A 15,357-nucleotide genomic window follows, 5' to 3' on the forward strand; every position below is an offset into this window, starting at 1 on the left:
GTTATCATGCAGGGAAAATCATAAACTGTCCCAGGCCTACTCAGCTCAGACACACCCATTAACACACCCAGCCCTGTGCCCCCTGTGTGCACAGTGCAGGGACAGAGGGAGGGATGCAGACGGGGGGATGTGGGATGGGGGGGGGGGGGTGTCTCACCACAATGAGAAAGTGCTTCTGCTTGCACAGCCTCTCTTAACCCGTCACCACACCCAGTTTAGCCTGCCATTTGTTGATGGAGGTTTTTTCTTCTCTTGGTCCGCATTATTTATAATAAAATAAATTAAAAACTCCTGCGCTTGGAACCCTGACAGTGACAAATGAGCAATTACGACGGAGGCCTTAATATCTCATATTCACGGCGGCATTTTATTTTTGGAGAGGTGGCAGAGACACGGCGACCTGCAATTCGCCCCGCTGACGGCATCGGGGGGGGTGGGGAGGGGGAGATGGCAGCGCTGGCGTGTCGTCCATCATTCGGTCCTGACCGGGCGGAGCGGCTGGCGCGTGCGTGTTGGGCGCGGCTCCGGCGCGGGGGGGGGGGGGGGGTAGGGGGGGGGGGGGGGGGGGGGGGGGCTCGCCCGCTGTGCCTCGGTGCTCGCGCTCCACTCCCGGAACGAGCCCGCCAGCCGCGCCAGGGCTCCGGACCGGGGAGAACCCGGCCCTCCTCCCGCCACCTCCTCACAGTGCTCCTCGCTCACTCAAGCGCAGCCCGTGGGTGCGATGCGGGCTTGTGGGGTGAAGTACACACAGGCTGCCCGCAAACAGACTGTCAATCAGTATATAACAAGCCTGACAGGGCTCTTTTTTTGGTCACATACTGTGTGGGAGTAGGACTTTGGTTTGGCTGACTGATCCTGGATCAGTTCCCGGGGACATAAAATAACCGGGTCGAATAGAATTCACGGACAAAGAGGAGGACTGCGGCCGTCGTAAGACCGCGCGGCTGTTAAAAAGGTGCCGACCTCAGGGTCACGCCAGCGTGTCTCGGTTGGCCCGGCCGTGGAGCTCGGTCCGGCCCAAAGCAACGCGAGTCTGAGAAGCCCGCGGCGGAAAGCTCTGGAAGGAGAGCCCGCGTCCCTCGCGCTGCGACTCCGCTCCGACCCCGGCTCCACAGAAGGTGACTCAGCCTTCATATCTGCACACAGCTCCCGCACACAGCTCCTGCACACTAAAGGCAGCCCACACTCTCAATTATGGACATCATTATTAAACCTCTCAATGTCTGGGACACGGGCCAGGGTGGGCTGAAACAAATCAAATAAGGATTCAGCACAGAATATGAGAAAATCTCTTGTTTTCTTGCCTGGTTTTGAGTCTTAAGGGGAGCAGAGTAGTTGGGCAGGTGTAGGGGGGGCTGGGAGGCTTGGGGATGGAACGTTTGTCGTGTGAAGCATTTGCTGTGAGCACTGAGTGGACGTCACACTGGAAGTGACTGGGCTGTGTGCCTGAACGCTATGCAGATATAAAATAGTTTACATGCTGCAGTCTTCACAACAGCTGGGGAAAGTGGTATTAAACTGCTCGCACATAAAATAAATGTGCCATCAACATATTAAATGATACATTATTTATGTATAGGGAACCATGGGAGTTCAACTTGGATATAATGAAAAACAATGAAAGCAGGCCATTTTGAAGCTGAAATACGACTTCCTGATTTAATGCCATTTTTTGGACTCCAGTCGGCATGCACCCCTCCAGTTTTATGCATTAGTTTTTGTTCCCCCACAGAAGGGCCCGAGAGAGCTAATGGGATTTCCAGTTTTATGGGTCCTTTTTAAAGTTGTCCGAATGGCTTGCAGTTCATTAGCTGTATTAACTGAGCATTGAGGGGCCAGGTTAGAGGGAGGTCTGAACCACTGTGTACGAGGCTGTCAGTCAAAGACACGACTGTAGAGCGTAGCGCCCAACCATACCCCGCTCTCCTGAGACACCTCCTCACTGGCTGCTCTCCTGAGACACCTCCTCACTGGCTGCTCTCCTGAGACACCTCCTCACTGGCCGCTCTCCTGAGACACCTCCTCACTGGCCGCTCTCCTGAGACGCCTCCTCACTGGCCGCTCTCCTGAGACGCCTCCTCACTGGCCGCTCTCCTGAGACGCCTCCTCACTGGCTGCTCTCCTGAGACGCCTCCTCACTGGCTGCTCTCCTGAGACGCCTCCTCACTGGCTGCTCTCCTGAGACGCCTCCTCACTGGCTGCTCTCCTGAGACGCCTCCTCACTGGCTGCTCTCCTGAGACGCCTCCTCACTGGCTGCTCTCCTGAGACGCCTCCTCACTGGCTGCTCTCCTGAGACACCTCCTCACTGGCTGCTCTCCTGAGACACCTCCTCACTGGCTACTCTCCTGAGACACCTCCTCACTGGCTGCTCTCCTGAGACACCTCCTCACTGGCTGCTCTCCTGAGACACCTCCTCACTGGCTGCTCTCCTGAGACACCTACTCACTGGCTGCTCTCCTGAGACACCTACTCACTGGCTGCTCTCCTGAGACACCTACTCACTGGCTGCTCTCCTGAGACATCTACTCACTGGCTGCTCTCCTGAGACACCTCCTCTCAGGCTGCTCTCCTGAGACACCTCCTCTCAGGCTGCTCTCCTGAGACACCTCCTCTCAGGCTGCTCTCCTGAGACACCTCCTCTCAGGCTGCTCTCCTGAGACACCTACTCATCTGGTGCTCGCCTCATCAGTGACACGTCCTCATTAGTGACTGCTCTTCAGAGAACCTCCACTGTTCTCCTGTGGCTCCTATTCCTCTCCGGTTCCTCCTGCAGTCTCTACTCCTCACCTGTTCTTCCGAGGCTCCTACTCCCTACCTGTTCCCCCGAAAGCCCTACTCCTCCCCCTGCTCCTGAGTACGTAGTTCCAGCACTGCCTCCCCACAGTTACCAGCCAGGCTAAAATGTCACTTCATGTTCGCTTTCAAATGTCGCCTCCCAAACACAGCACGGCAGATCGCGTGGCTGACCCGAGCCACACATTCGAACGGGACAGCGGCCGCTCGTCATTCCCCGGCAAAACCTGCACCTCGCAGTCCGCCACCCGTCCCCGCCCGGCGTCTCATTAATAAAACCCGCGCGGCGCTCGCCAGCGGCGTCGTAATCTCAGCTCATAGCGCGTGGAGGGGCACGCGTGCCCGCGTCTGCGACTCCGCTAACAGCTCCGGTGAAAAACGGCAACGGCGCTAAAGGCAGAGGCAGATATCACGGGAGAGGAGCGCCGAGCGATTTCACACTTGGGGTCTGCAAGCCCCCCCTGAACCCCGCCCCCCCTTCCCCCCCCCCCCGGGGCGCAGGACTCAGGGCTGGAGATAAGGGAGCAGGGTGCCGCTACGTGTGTCAGTGCATTTAAACCACAGGTCCGGTTTCTGCCGTTTGCCTATTTATGAGCCCAAACACCGTCTCCGTGGGAAATGATGCCCTGCGGACGCATCAGCGCTCTAAAATCACTTATTTAAAAAACATACAAACCGCCTCAGGCTCCTGTTCTTATGCTGCCGTGCCCAAATTTTAACTCAGACCCTTTTGATCTGGGGAAAGGTGATGGGCATTTGCATTCTGTAACGACATCAAACGGCAGCGGGTGTGGGGCCACAGACTAGCTGACAGGCCGCACGCCCGCCCGCTCGCCCTCTCTCTCTCTCCCCCCCCCCCTCCCTCTCCCTCTCCCTGTCTCACTCTCTCCTTCTCTCTGAGCAGGTTTCTCAGTTAGGCTGTTGCACATTCCTCCTCTGCTCTGGTTTACTCTCCTGCACACAGAGGCAAGCTGGTGAGACTCAGGGAGACCAGTCAGAGTGGCAGTCACCACACCCAGAAAGAGAAAGAAGGAGAGAGAGACTGAGAGAGACAATCACAGTAACTGACAGAGAGAGCAAGAAACAGAGTGAGTGTGTGTGTGTGTGTCACAGCACACAGTCAGTGAAAAACAGAGAGAGCAACAGAGGGACGATTGGCAAGGGAGAGTCACAGTTCCCAAGAAAAGAGAAGTAGATGCAGTCCAAATGACTCACCACCAAGAAAGTCCCAGTGGCTGGCCAATGAGAGAGCCGCAGCCACCGGCCAAAAGCAACCATCCCCAGCACGGCGGGGCCAGGGCTGGCTGCTCGGAGTTTACGCCACAGTCAGCCATGTGAAGGATGGGCAGAGTGGAGGGAGGTGGCACAAACACTGACTGAGGGCCAAATCTGGGGGAGGGGGGCAGGTTGAGGGGGATGTAAAAGTACGGAACAACGAGCTATCTGCGGCTGTCTGGGGAGGTGCCGTTGCCCTGGTTTTATCAGATTACTGCCGGATCTGCACCAGGATTATACATTTATTTTATAAAGAGATTTAACTCGCTCAGAGTTTAGGAGGACACGACAAGGGCTTTAGTACAGACGGGGTGCCTGGTAATCCTCTAATGGCCATACATTTTAAATTAGCACAGAGGGGCTATGCGCACAGCACAGACACGGAGACGGGGAATATCCGTGAGCAGGGGGTGGGGGCGGGGGTGGCTGTAGAAGGGGTCAAGGCATAAACACAAAGATTAACGAGGCCCTGATAAATTTCAACTCGTTAGTAGCAGCTCAAGTGGGAACCTGGCAGAATTCAGCTCATAAACTTAGGAACAGACCAGTGGCCAAGACTCCTGATAGACAACATTAAATGACAGCTCCCAACAAGCACGAGAGGACCCGAGTGCTCTCCAGCTAACCTGCTCTACACTTAAAATGAAGCTAACATACCCCACACTTAAAATGAAGCTAACATACCCTACACTTAAATTGAAGCTAACATACCCCACACTTAAAATGAAGCTAACATACCACACACTTAAAATGAAGCTAACATACCCTACACATAAAATGTAGCGAACATACCACACACTTAAAATGAAGCTAACATACCCTACACTTAAATTGAAGCTAACATACCCAACACTTAAAATGAAGCCAACCTACCCTACACTGAAAATGAAGTGCATGCACGCACACAACACACACTGGGTGAGGGAGAAGAATAATGAGTGTGTGAGTGAATGAGTGAGCAAATGGATGAGAGTGATTCAGTGAGTGGACCTCTGAGTAAATGGATGAGTAAGGTGAATGAGTGAGAGTTACTAAATAGATGAGTGAGTGGGTGAATATGGGGAATGAGCGACAGATTGAGTCAGCGCATTAGTGCACTGGTCAGCGAGTGGGCGGAAATCTGAGAAAATGTATCCACTTAATGGTTTTCAGTGCATTTACTCATTCCTCCACTGTATTTCTAGGCACTGGTAGTTGACTGGATTTTTAAAATGAAGGCCCCAGGTCTCATACGAAATGTAACCGCCGTGTTTACAGGATCTTCTCATTTAAAAATGAGTGAAAAGACGCTCTCTTCAAAGCTCTGGTCGACTGAGTCAAGCAAAACGTAGCCCCAGGAGACAGCAAATCCGTTTGTTAATTACACCGTTTTAGTCACTCCCATAACTTTCTATTTTTCATGGAAAAGCAATTGTAGTATCATTTAATTTAAATACATTCTAAAGTTGGCAGTAAAAAAAACAAAACAAAAACAGACATTACACGGGGAAAGAAGAATGTAAAACAGTCAACAAGTGGACATAAAAAACAGCGATTCTGAACAGGAAATTTTGAAATTTGCCCTTTTTTAACACTGAAACAGTCAAGGCCCTCCATAACACTTAAGAGGAGGAATGTGCAGACTCTCACAGGCCCTCACACACTGAGAAACTGAGAGCCCAATGCTGCTCCTGCGATTCCCAACCTTGCTGAATAATCTTTCAGCTGTCACAGTCTGACAGCTCTTATTGATATTTCTTAAAACCCTGGGCTAATGGAGTTCTATTGAGATGATTAAGCCAGAGGCTCTGTTCAGATTAGTCAGCCTCATACCCACCCCCCCACCCCGCCCCCTCCAGCCCCCACCCCCCAAAGGCGTAACCATGGCGAGCAGACGAGTGCGTGCGCTGGGTTGAAAATTCCTTCTGCTGTCATTACCTGCAGACTTCACCTTGGCCCTGTACACACCCAGGCACACACCTACACACATTAGCTCACCATAACCAACTATATCTATCTGTGCACACCTATACAATAATAAAAGCCGTCTAATAGGTTTCACAATAAACAGATAGGAATGCATTTCAATGTTGCAGTTCTCCAACATCAAGACTACCCAAAGAAATTTAGAATAAACCTCTGAGCTCAAAAAGCAAGATTAATTTAAATATTTCCAAATCTGAAACTGTAGCTGATGTTATGCCCTCTACTGATCTAGAAGATTTGAGGGTGATGAGGCGTCGCGTGAGCCGAGCCGGTTGGCTGTCGGAGGACGTCGCGTGCAGCCCTCTCCCCCATTTTAACATGTAGAGTCTTGGCCTGCCGTCGGCAAAGGCTTAAATGCCGAGCCAATAGGGGAGCGGGATGATGCAACCTCGGGATCAGACTAGTTTGCGAGCGAAGTAAACACTGTGGCAGAAAGAGCACAGGCAGAGCTTTCACCGCTCACTGCCCATAAACAAACAGAGCCAAACGCAAATTATTCTAAAAATCGATCGAAGCAAACCCGCAGGGCTTATACACAGACCGGGCTGCAGGCGCGCCAGGAACTGGCACACGGTCTGCAGTCTACGCCGAGCGGACAGGGAGCAGAGAGAACGCCTCCCCGTACGGCCTGGACCGCGTTCACAGACGCGCCGCTCCAGATCGGGTACGAGCTAAGCCCAGCCGCCAGACTCGGCCCCAGCGCACGGACGTCAGCGTGCTCCCGACCGCCGTACCGAAGCGCGACCCTGCTTCCCGCCCCCCTCCGCACGGAGCCCAGCTCCAGGCCCTACCTTCCAGCCGCTGCCCGCCTCCCTGTAGTAGGGGAAGTTGTCGCAGATCCACTGGTAGATCTCGCTCAGGGTCATCTTCTTCTTCGGGGAGCTGTTGATGGCGAAGGTGATGAGGCTGGCGTAGCTGTAGGGCGGCTTGCCGTCCTTGTGCTGCTGCACCTCCTCCTGGTCCAGCGTGGTGTTGGGGTCCAGCAGGGCGCTCTTCTTGGCCACGCCCGGCCCGTGGGCGTTCTGGGCGTCGGCCTTCTGGATGGCCGCCCGCATGGTGAGTTGCGGCAGCCAGTCCATGGAGGTCAAGCTGCTCTCCAGCTCTGATGTCATGGTAACTGGGAGGCTGGGTCACAGAGGGAGACGGCGGAAGGGGCGGGGCGAGGGGCGGAGCCTCCCTCAGCTCACAGTGCTTCTGCTGTACACAGCTCCAGATGCACTCTGGGAAAACAAAGACACACAGCTCAGCATCACTGCTCACTTCACTCTGCTCACAGTTTCACCAGCGTGGCCATGCAGATTCTTCACTGCACCCAGATGGGATCAAGACACAGTTTCTGTACAGAATGAACAGAAACTATACCTGCAAAAGTCAAGCGTCCCCACTATACTAAACTTGAACATGTCCTCACTACGGACTAAACTCTAAGAAGTCCTTACCTTGGAATAAACTCTAACATGACCTCACTGCATACTAAACTTTCATAAGTCCTCACCTTAGACTTAACTCCACTGTGTTTTCACTTTCACAGATCTGAAAATTGGAAGCCTCCGTTCAGACTTAAGAGGAAAGGGGGCAGGTTTATAAATGGGTGGGTGTGGTCTGTTGAGAAGAGGGGGCAGAGCTTGTCCTCAACACATCAAAACACACACAGCCCCGAAACAATGCCCCACACCCAATCTACATGCTCCACAATCCACACACAGACACAAAAGTGGTTTCTCTTCAGCTGAAATATACCTAAAGCAGAAAGACATACAGAATAAAAAGACACTTGGTTAAATAATAACTGCAACAGTAATAGCAACAGCTTCAGTGCTAGGCCATTACTTTAATGACATAAGTTCCATTACATAAGTTATGGTGCATTAGATGGACAAACGAGTAACCGCTCCAATCAGTTCAATTTAGGACCACAACCAAATATAATAAAATAAACACTCATAGTATTAACAACAATATACACGTAGGAATAAACAAGCCATAAAACATAAGCCAGTAAGACAACGACACGTTTGTGTTTCTGTCACTCACTGTGTCACTCTGGGTTCGATTCGGTGAGTGTGAGCTCTGAGGGAACTCCTCCAACACTGAATAAAGTTCCAGCCGAACACCCAGCCTTTTCCACTAGGATGTAATATCAGATACAGTGTGGGAGGGTGAGACAAAGTCCGTTTCACAATACCTCGCATTTCACAGCCCATAAACCGGGTTAGTGTGCATACGGTAGGGAATTGTGGGCAATAACTTTGACATGTCCCACGCACTGACTACAACCAGCCTTGTCAATGGCAACACCCCCTGACCCTTCAGGTACCATCTTAGAGAGGAATGTGGTCGACGACCCAGTAAATCCTCTGTTTAAAAAAAGATAAAAATAGGGTGTGTATAGTTTGTCTCTCTCTCTCACGCGCACACACACACACACACACACACATGCGCAGACATGGACACAAACACACAGCTTTTACTTAGAGGCATTTGGTAGTGGGCCTCCCTTGTTCACATTTCCAATAATATTTTTGGTTAAACTTGACTAAGGCTAGAGTGATTCAACAATGCCTGGCTTTCCTTCCAGTGGTTCCCCTTCCTGCAAGAAACCAAACTCCAGTCAACCGAAGACACACACAAACCGCCCCCGACCCCCGGAGCGCAGCCAAAGCTAACACCCGGACAGAGAGAACAGCCCCTTCTCCAGCAGGCAGGACCCACTACCGCTCATCCGAAAACAACACAACCAAAACTTCTGCCACTGCCAAAATCAAGGCTCTTACCCAACTGACAATCCCGGGCAGCCACCGCAAAGGTGTGCAAGGGGGGGGAGGGAAGAGAGAGCGCAGAGCGAGCAGTGCCGTGCGTTAAGAGAAAGCCGAGCTGGTGACGACACCTGGCTCAGGTACGAGGGAGATCCTCCAGAGTTCCCTCCGCCGCACCTGCGTAGGAAGCGGCTCAAATTCCATAACAATAACAACGGCGCCGTAGCCTAGCAACAAACCCCGCGACCGAAACCGGGGGGCCGTGCCCTCCGGCGAGAGTGAGAGCGAGCGGCGTGGGGACGTGCGGAGAAGCCCGGCTGCAGGGGCGGGGATCCCTCGCACCCACGTCTTGGCGGCGGCGGCGGCAGCGGCAGGGAGAGATTCCTCGCTTTTTCCAGCCCCGGAGGCGCAAGGCTTTGGAGCCGTTTCAAAACGCGCAAACTAAAATAGCGACGGCTTTTCCTTTGTGAAACCACCGGAGCTGCGAATGAGAACCTGGCGCGCGCCCAAAGGGCTCGCCTCCTCCTCCTGACGGCGGTGCAGGTGATGGCAGAGGCTTTAATGTCAGCCTCCTCCTCCATTAAGAGCCCTAATGAGTCCGCAGAGGGCTCCCTGAGGAGAGCGTTAATAACCTGCCTGTTGCTCCCTCTCCCCTCCGCGGGGGCCTGTGGCGATCACACGCACTCCTGAACACATGAGCCCTCTCTGGGATCTCTCAGTGCCTGTACGCCCTGTGGACTCGCACTCTGAAGCCTCTGTGCACTTCTGCTCTCTCTGTGAGTTTGGGCTCTGAGCTCTCTACAGGATCTCTCTGCAAGGTCTCTATGGGATCTCTCTCTGTGAGGTCTCTATAGGATCTCTCTGCAAGGTCTCTATGGGATCTCTCTCTGTGAGCTCTCTACAGGATCTCTCTGCAAGGACTCTATGGGATCTCTCTCTGTGAGCTCTCCATAGGATCTCTCTATAAGGTCTCTATGGGATCTCTCTCTGTGAGGTCTCTATAGGATCTCTCTGCAAGGTCTCTATGGGATCTCTCTCTGTGAGCTCTCCATAGGATCCCTCTGTAAGGTCTCTATGGGATCTCTCTCTGTGAGGTCTTTAGAAGATCTTTCTGTAAGGTCTCTAGGAGTTCTCTTTCTGTGAGGTCTCTCTAGGATCTCTCTGTAAGGTCTCTATGAGTTCACTGTGATGCCTCCATAGTGTCTCTCTCCAGAGGTCTTCATGGGGTCTCTGTGAGGTGTCTATAGGGACACTCTGTGAGGTCTATATGTGAGGTCTCTATGGGGTTCCTTTGACAGAGCAGCTGCTAGGCATGGCAGCCCCGTCACATGTAACCGCAAGAGGCAAGAATACAGTGGCCCTGGCTGACTGACTCGCACTGTCCTCAAGGTCTCTCCAGCTCCACACAAAGCACACTCATGGCCAACAACCCCTCCGGGTCCTGTCGCTGAGAAACGCCGATCGAAACGAGCTGGAGCAGATCCTCACCAATGCCGTCCTGACCTCCCGCCCGCCCAACCATGCGTGGCCGTCCACACGACAAACGCGCTGCCGGCCAATCACAGAGCAGCGTCAGCCAGGCCCGAGCAGAGGAGCGGCAATCAGGCCGGCTGCAGACACAGTCCAACAAGCACTAAAAAGAGAGGAAGGCGCTCCTGCCACAGTAATTATGCCATCTGGGGATAGCGGAGATCCCTCTCTGCGGCTGGCTGTTCATCATGGCACTTCAGCGCTCCTCACTGATAAACCAGGGGGCCTTTCTGCACGGCCTGAAACAAAAGATGCTCAGCAGCTCCAGAAGCGCGTTCCACCAATCACAGCCCCGCGGCCGTCTCCCTGTCCCCAGCTGCTGCGTAAGGGGTGTGTCGTGTGCAAGCTTCTCTCACACTCTCCCTCTGAAGCGCACTTCACTTCCAGCCACACACACCCTGCCACCTGAGCCCTGCCGACCTCAGTCTGCTCTCAACAAGTCCCACCACCCCATCAGACTGAGCAATGGGAGTATACAGAGTTACTGCCCAAACAGAGAATTTACTCCAGTGTACAGAGTTACAACTGAAACAGAGAATTCACTCCAGTGTACAGAGTTACAGCTGAAACAGAAAATTCACAAGGGTCCAGTGATATTTTGATAGGCTGTTTCACAACAATCCTTCCAATAAACGCTATCGTAATGAATGCTATGGAATAATTCCCAGTCCCAACCTAATACAATCAGGGTTTCGCTGGCACACGTAAGGAACAGTTTTGCACATAGCTAGCTAGCTAACTAACTAACCAATCAACTAGCGCTTGCTTGCTAGCCCAACAACCAGACTTTTGACAGTTTAAAGACTATTGTTTTCCATGATACCACAGCTGTAACCTTGCTGTCTTCTGGGAGCATCAGGAATAAATTCTTGAAACGTAATCCAAAGGCCACTGCTAATAAAACAATAATAGTCCATCTTCAGAATTTGTTCTTAGAGTTCTCACACAGCTAATTTAAGCAAATGCTTAAAACAGAACTCCAGCAGACTCGTTCCAATATAAGCATAGCCTGTTTTTCTCGCTTACTTTATAACCTGAAAAGCATAACCCGCTCCCACTCGTAAACACTAGAATAAAAAAATACAAATACAAGCACAATTGACCCAACAGATTGGATTTTACATCAGCTACATCAAAATACAATTGACTTAGTGACAATGATTGGCAGGTACTCATATTATGATGATTCTTCCTTTCCTATGGCCAGAATAAAACAATCACATGTACCGTGCGAGTGTATGTTTGACAGAGGCCACCAGGAGGGTGTGTTTTACCTATGAGGAAATCCAGAGGGCATGTCCCATCAATATTAAATATTTATATATTTAGTCAATATTCAGAGGGTGTGTCAGACTTAAATTGCATGCAAGTCGGAATCAAGATATGAGGCAGGTGGATAAAATGTGCTCTTAATTATCCAGGTCAGCATTGCTCCTGTATTATCAAATGTTACGTCACAACACTGTTAATAAAGTGAATTGCTACTGAATCATAGTGTTTCATTTCCAGTACACACACGATGACATATGAACACATGCCATGATTTTTCATAATATGTAGAAGCAGAAAGTTACTGCAGAAGCACAGGAAATATTCTCCAGTGTACAGACTTACTGCAGAAGCACAGGGAATGGACTCAGAAGTAAAAGTTTACTGCAGAAGCAGAGGGACTCTACTCTAATGTTTGATGTCGCTGCAGGAGTGGGTGAGCTCAGTCCACTGTAGAGAGTTACTGCAGGAGCAGGCCGAGTTCACTCAAGTGTGCAGTTACTGCAGTGGTGCTGCCGGTTGATAAAGGAGAAGAATTAATTCCACTGTTTGAGCCCATGTTCATACGCTGCTCTCAGCCTTACCATTTTCTCCCCAAAATCCCCCTAAATGAAATCACACTGTCGGAGCAATAACACGGTTCACAGGTTCGCCTTGAGTTTCCCACGTAGGCAGCTTCAGCACATGGACTGCGTTTAATAAACACACCGCACGATAATGCAATCTTTCAGAAATAATTAACAGCATATTAAAGATATCAGCGCCTCACTCCCGGAGGCAACGCCCGGTTCATCCTTAAAGTGCGGTGACTCACAGGGTCAGCTTCCTGCTCTGTCTGAATCACTGGGCCGGTGCGTTTGATGGCTCTGGACACACACAAGTCTCGCAACATTCGCTGCGCTGCCTGTCGCTGTCCCCTAACGGAACTGTGGGAAGCGTCACGTGCTTTAAAGGACAGATGCACACCCTCACCACCACGCTAAAATAACACGCCCTCACGCTTTCAAATACCGTCTCTGAGGACTGAGTTACACGTGCAAAAGCATCAGTGGAGACATCCCAGCTGGACACAAGGTTTATCTCTCCATCGGATCATTCACCCTTTTTTTCTGTCACACACTGCTTGTTCCCCCCCTTCTCCACACAGATTCACATCTTCCACCTACCTATCCTTATTTTCCCCTATCCCAAAAAGAAACACTCTATACCTTGCCCTCCACTTGTTACTTCCGGTGACAAAGGACTATCAGCTATGGCCCGACCATCACACTTCTCATTAATCGCTATTTGCTGATCTACAAATCTAGGCTTTTCTGCCTCAGCTAAAAGCCCGACGTAAATATAAACGTGCACAGGCATCAGGTAAGGACTGGGGCTGCGCACACACCATGTGAACAGGCTAACGGCGCACGTCACGGTCACACTGCACCACGACGCAAACGGAGAGCCTCAGAGCAGCGGAGGAGGAGACACGAGGCCGAGCCACACCCTCCTCCAAGCGTCAGAACACATCCGCCGATGTGTCTCTCTACTCCGCATTAGAATTAGGGGGTAAACGGCAGCGTGTCCCAGCTCAATCCGCTGCTGTAGAAGGCAGCAGGGCTAGCAGAAAATTCCGTAAAGGAATATTTGTTAGTGTAACGCTTAAATGTTTCTTCCTGTAAACACGTGTATGATCCTGCACAGATGGGCTTCCGCAGGCATTCATTATGGTGACCTCTGCAGTTGAAGAGGCCCCTCCTCCCTCCTGCGAGTGCGGGGGCTATCACCGGCGGCTCTGATGGCACCGCCGTGCCACGCGGTGCCGAGCTGACCCGTACCGGAGGGGTCAGCACTGCTGCCGGAGGTTTCTCACAGTCTTTCCTGCAGCGCCTGGCTGGCTAAATCTAGTTTCTCGCAGTTGGGGGCGGTGCTACACTTCTGTAATGATGTCAGAATCACAGGGTGGGACAGGCCAGGGGGAAGTAAATGAAAGTAAGTGAAAGTTAAGTATACTCAGCACTACCTTCAGCTTTGGCTATGAGAGGAGACAGTTTTCCTTCTTTCAGATTAAAAAGAAATTATTTTGGTAAGATACGATCAAGAATCAGCTGTGGACAGCAGAAGAGGTCCAAACACTGGTGGTGATCAGAGTGGAATTTTCTAGAAACAACAGCTTTCCACGATGAAAACATCTTGAACATCAGATCAGAGGTGCTGGCTACTTCTTTTTTGGGTGACGCAATCTACAGACCAATTTTATTTGGATTAATTGGGCCTGTGCACGGCTATGGGCTCCCACAATTCAAGCTAACGGTAGCATTTCAGCAAATGGCTTCTTCTCTAAAGGGCACTACACTGGGAATGTTCACACTGAAGTGAGCTCAGGTGCAAACACTTCACTTCTGCAGGGAAATGCCACATAAGAGCTTGAAAAGGAGCATCAGCATGCAGCCTGCATTCTGTTTTTATTAGTGGTTACAGCTCAAGATCTTGTCGTAGGTCACAATTCATTTCCCATACATCAATGTGATGCACCAACTTGATAAACAATCAGTGTTTGTCGATAACGCAAACTTTTCAAGAAGAATTTCAAATTTCATTGGACCAGAAGTAATGCAGCAATATCAGGATGAACAGCAAGTTCATCAGCCAGGGCTAAAAGTGAAACTTGAGGTCCGGTTTCTTATCGGTATTCCGTTTCATTACAGCTGACCGCCCCGCCCAAAACGCGGCACCCGATTGGAGCCGTTCGGCCCGAATGGGCTCGGCTCCGCCCACGTGAGAAGGGCCGAGAGCCGGAGGCCCCTGCCGCATGGGGAAGGCCGCAGTCATCGCACCTGCACCTGCGCGCGGGGCTCCGCCCTCCCCCACCCGCACCTGCGCGCGGGGCTCCGCCCTCCCCCACCCGCACCTGCGCACGGGGCTCCGCCCTCCCCCAGAGCTCCCCGAGGATGAGCGCCCGACGCTGCCTTTTCTGTGAGAGCGGGGCGGAGGCGGCATGGCAGGTATGCTGTTGTTTACGTAGCCGTTGCCGTAAAGTAACCTTCAGGCAACGGCGATGAGCAGATACGCCCACATCAAAATACACGAAACCCCCGACTGTCCACCCTGGAAAAGTATGTGCAAAAACAACTACATCAGCGCGAGCGTTTAGGCGTTTTCTCCTCGCTGAGATTGCCGTGGTTTCTAGACAAAGAGCTTTTGAACCAATCCTGCTAATTCCTCCCATTTTGGTTTTGCATAAAACAAGGCTAATTATTAATTCAAATACAGAACATAAGCAAATGCTGTCACCTCACCATGAAGGATATTTTGCTTAGCTGTACGGATTCCATTCACTCCAGGAGTCATGCTAATCATTATTTGCTAACATTAAACACAAGGACGTAGGAACAGTCACAAAAACAGGCCATTCACACCATTTAGGTTTGTTATTTTGCTTCCAGTCTAGAGGGTACCCAGCATGCATCATGCCTGGTGTCAGGCTCCCTCCACTTAAACTGCACGACCTCCCAAGGTAATCCATCCATCAACGGCCATCTGACAAAAGCAACGCTCCCTGACCTGGAAATGACCTCTGTATGCAGCGAGGCGTTTCTGCGAGGCGGAGATCGAAGACACAGACCCCCGGGGGACAGGCTCCGGCATTCCATCGGGACCTCTACGAGCGCGTGTCCATGTCACGGCGGTCAGGAGCCTCCTCGGACCTGCACCGCCACAGGCAGCCCGCGCGCCTCGGCGGCTAAATTGGTCGCTACCTCGCTGGGTCGGCTGGCTCCTTGCACG

The 15,357-nt window shown here is 51.8% G+C and overlaps 1 protein-coding gene across 4 annotated transcripts in view; it reads right to left on the bottom strand.

Moving 5' to 3' along the window:
* Window positions 1-15,357, bottom strand: part of LOC118211187 (forkhead box protein J3-like) — a 63,559-nt gene that overhangs the window by 27,545 nt on the left and 20,657 nt on the right. For all 4 annotated transcript variants that reach the window (XM_035388142.1, XM_035388144.1, XM_035388140.1 and 1 more), the window contains exon 2: window positions 6,826-7,254. In XM_035388142.1, coding sequence (XP_035244033.1) covers window positions 6,826-7,146 — 321 coding nt within the window. In that variant the 5' untranslated portion in view covers window positions 7,147-7,254. The remainder of the gene's footprint in view (window positions 1-6,825; window positions 7,255-15,357) is intronic.

This window comes from Anguilla anguilla, chromosome 13 (assembly GCF_013347855.1).
Source record: "Anguilla anguilla isolate fAngAng1 chromosome 13, fAngAng1.pri, whole genome shotgun sequence".
Classification (NCBI taxonomy): Eukaryota; Metazoa; Chordata; class Actinopteri; order Anguilliformes; family Anguillidae; genus Anguilla; species Anguilla anguilla.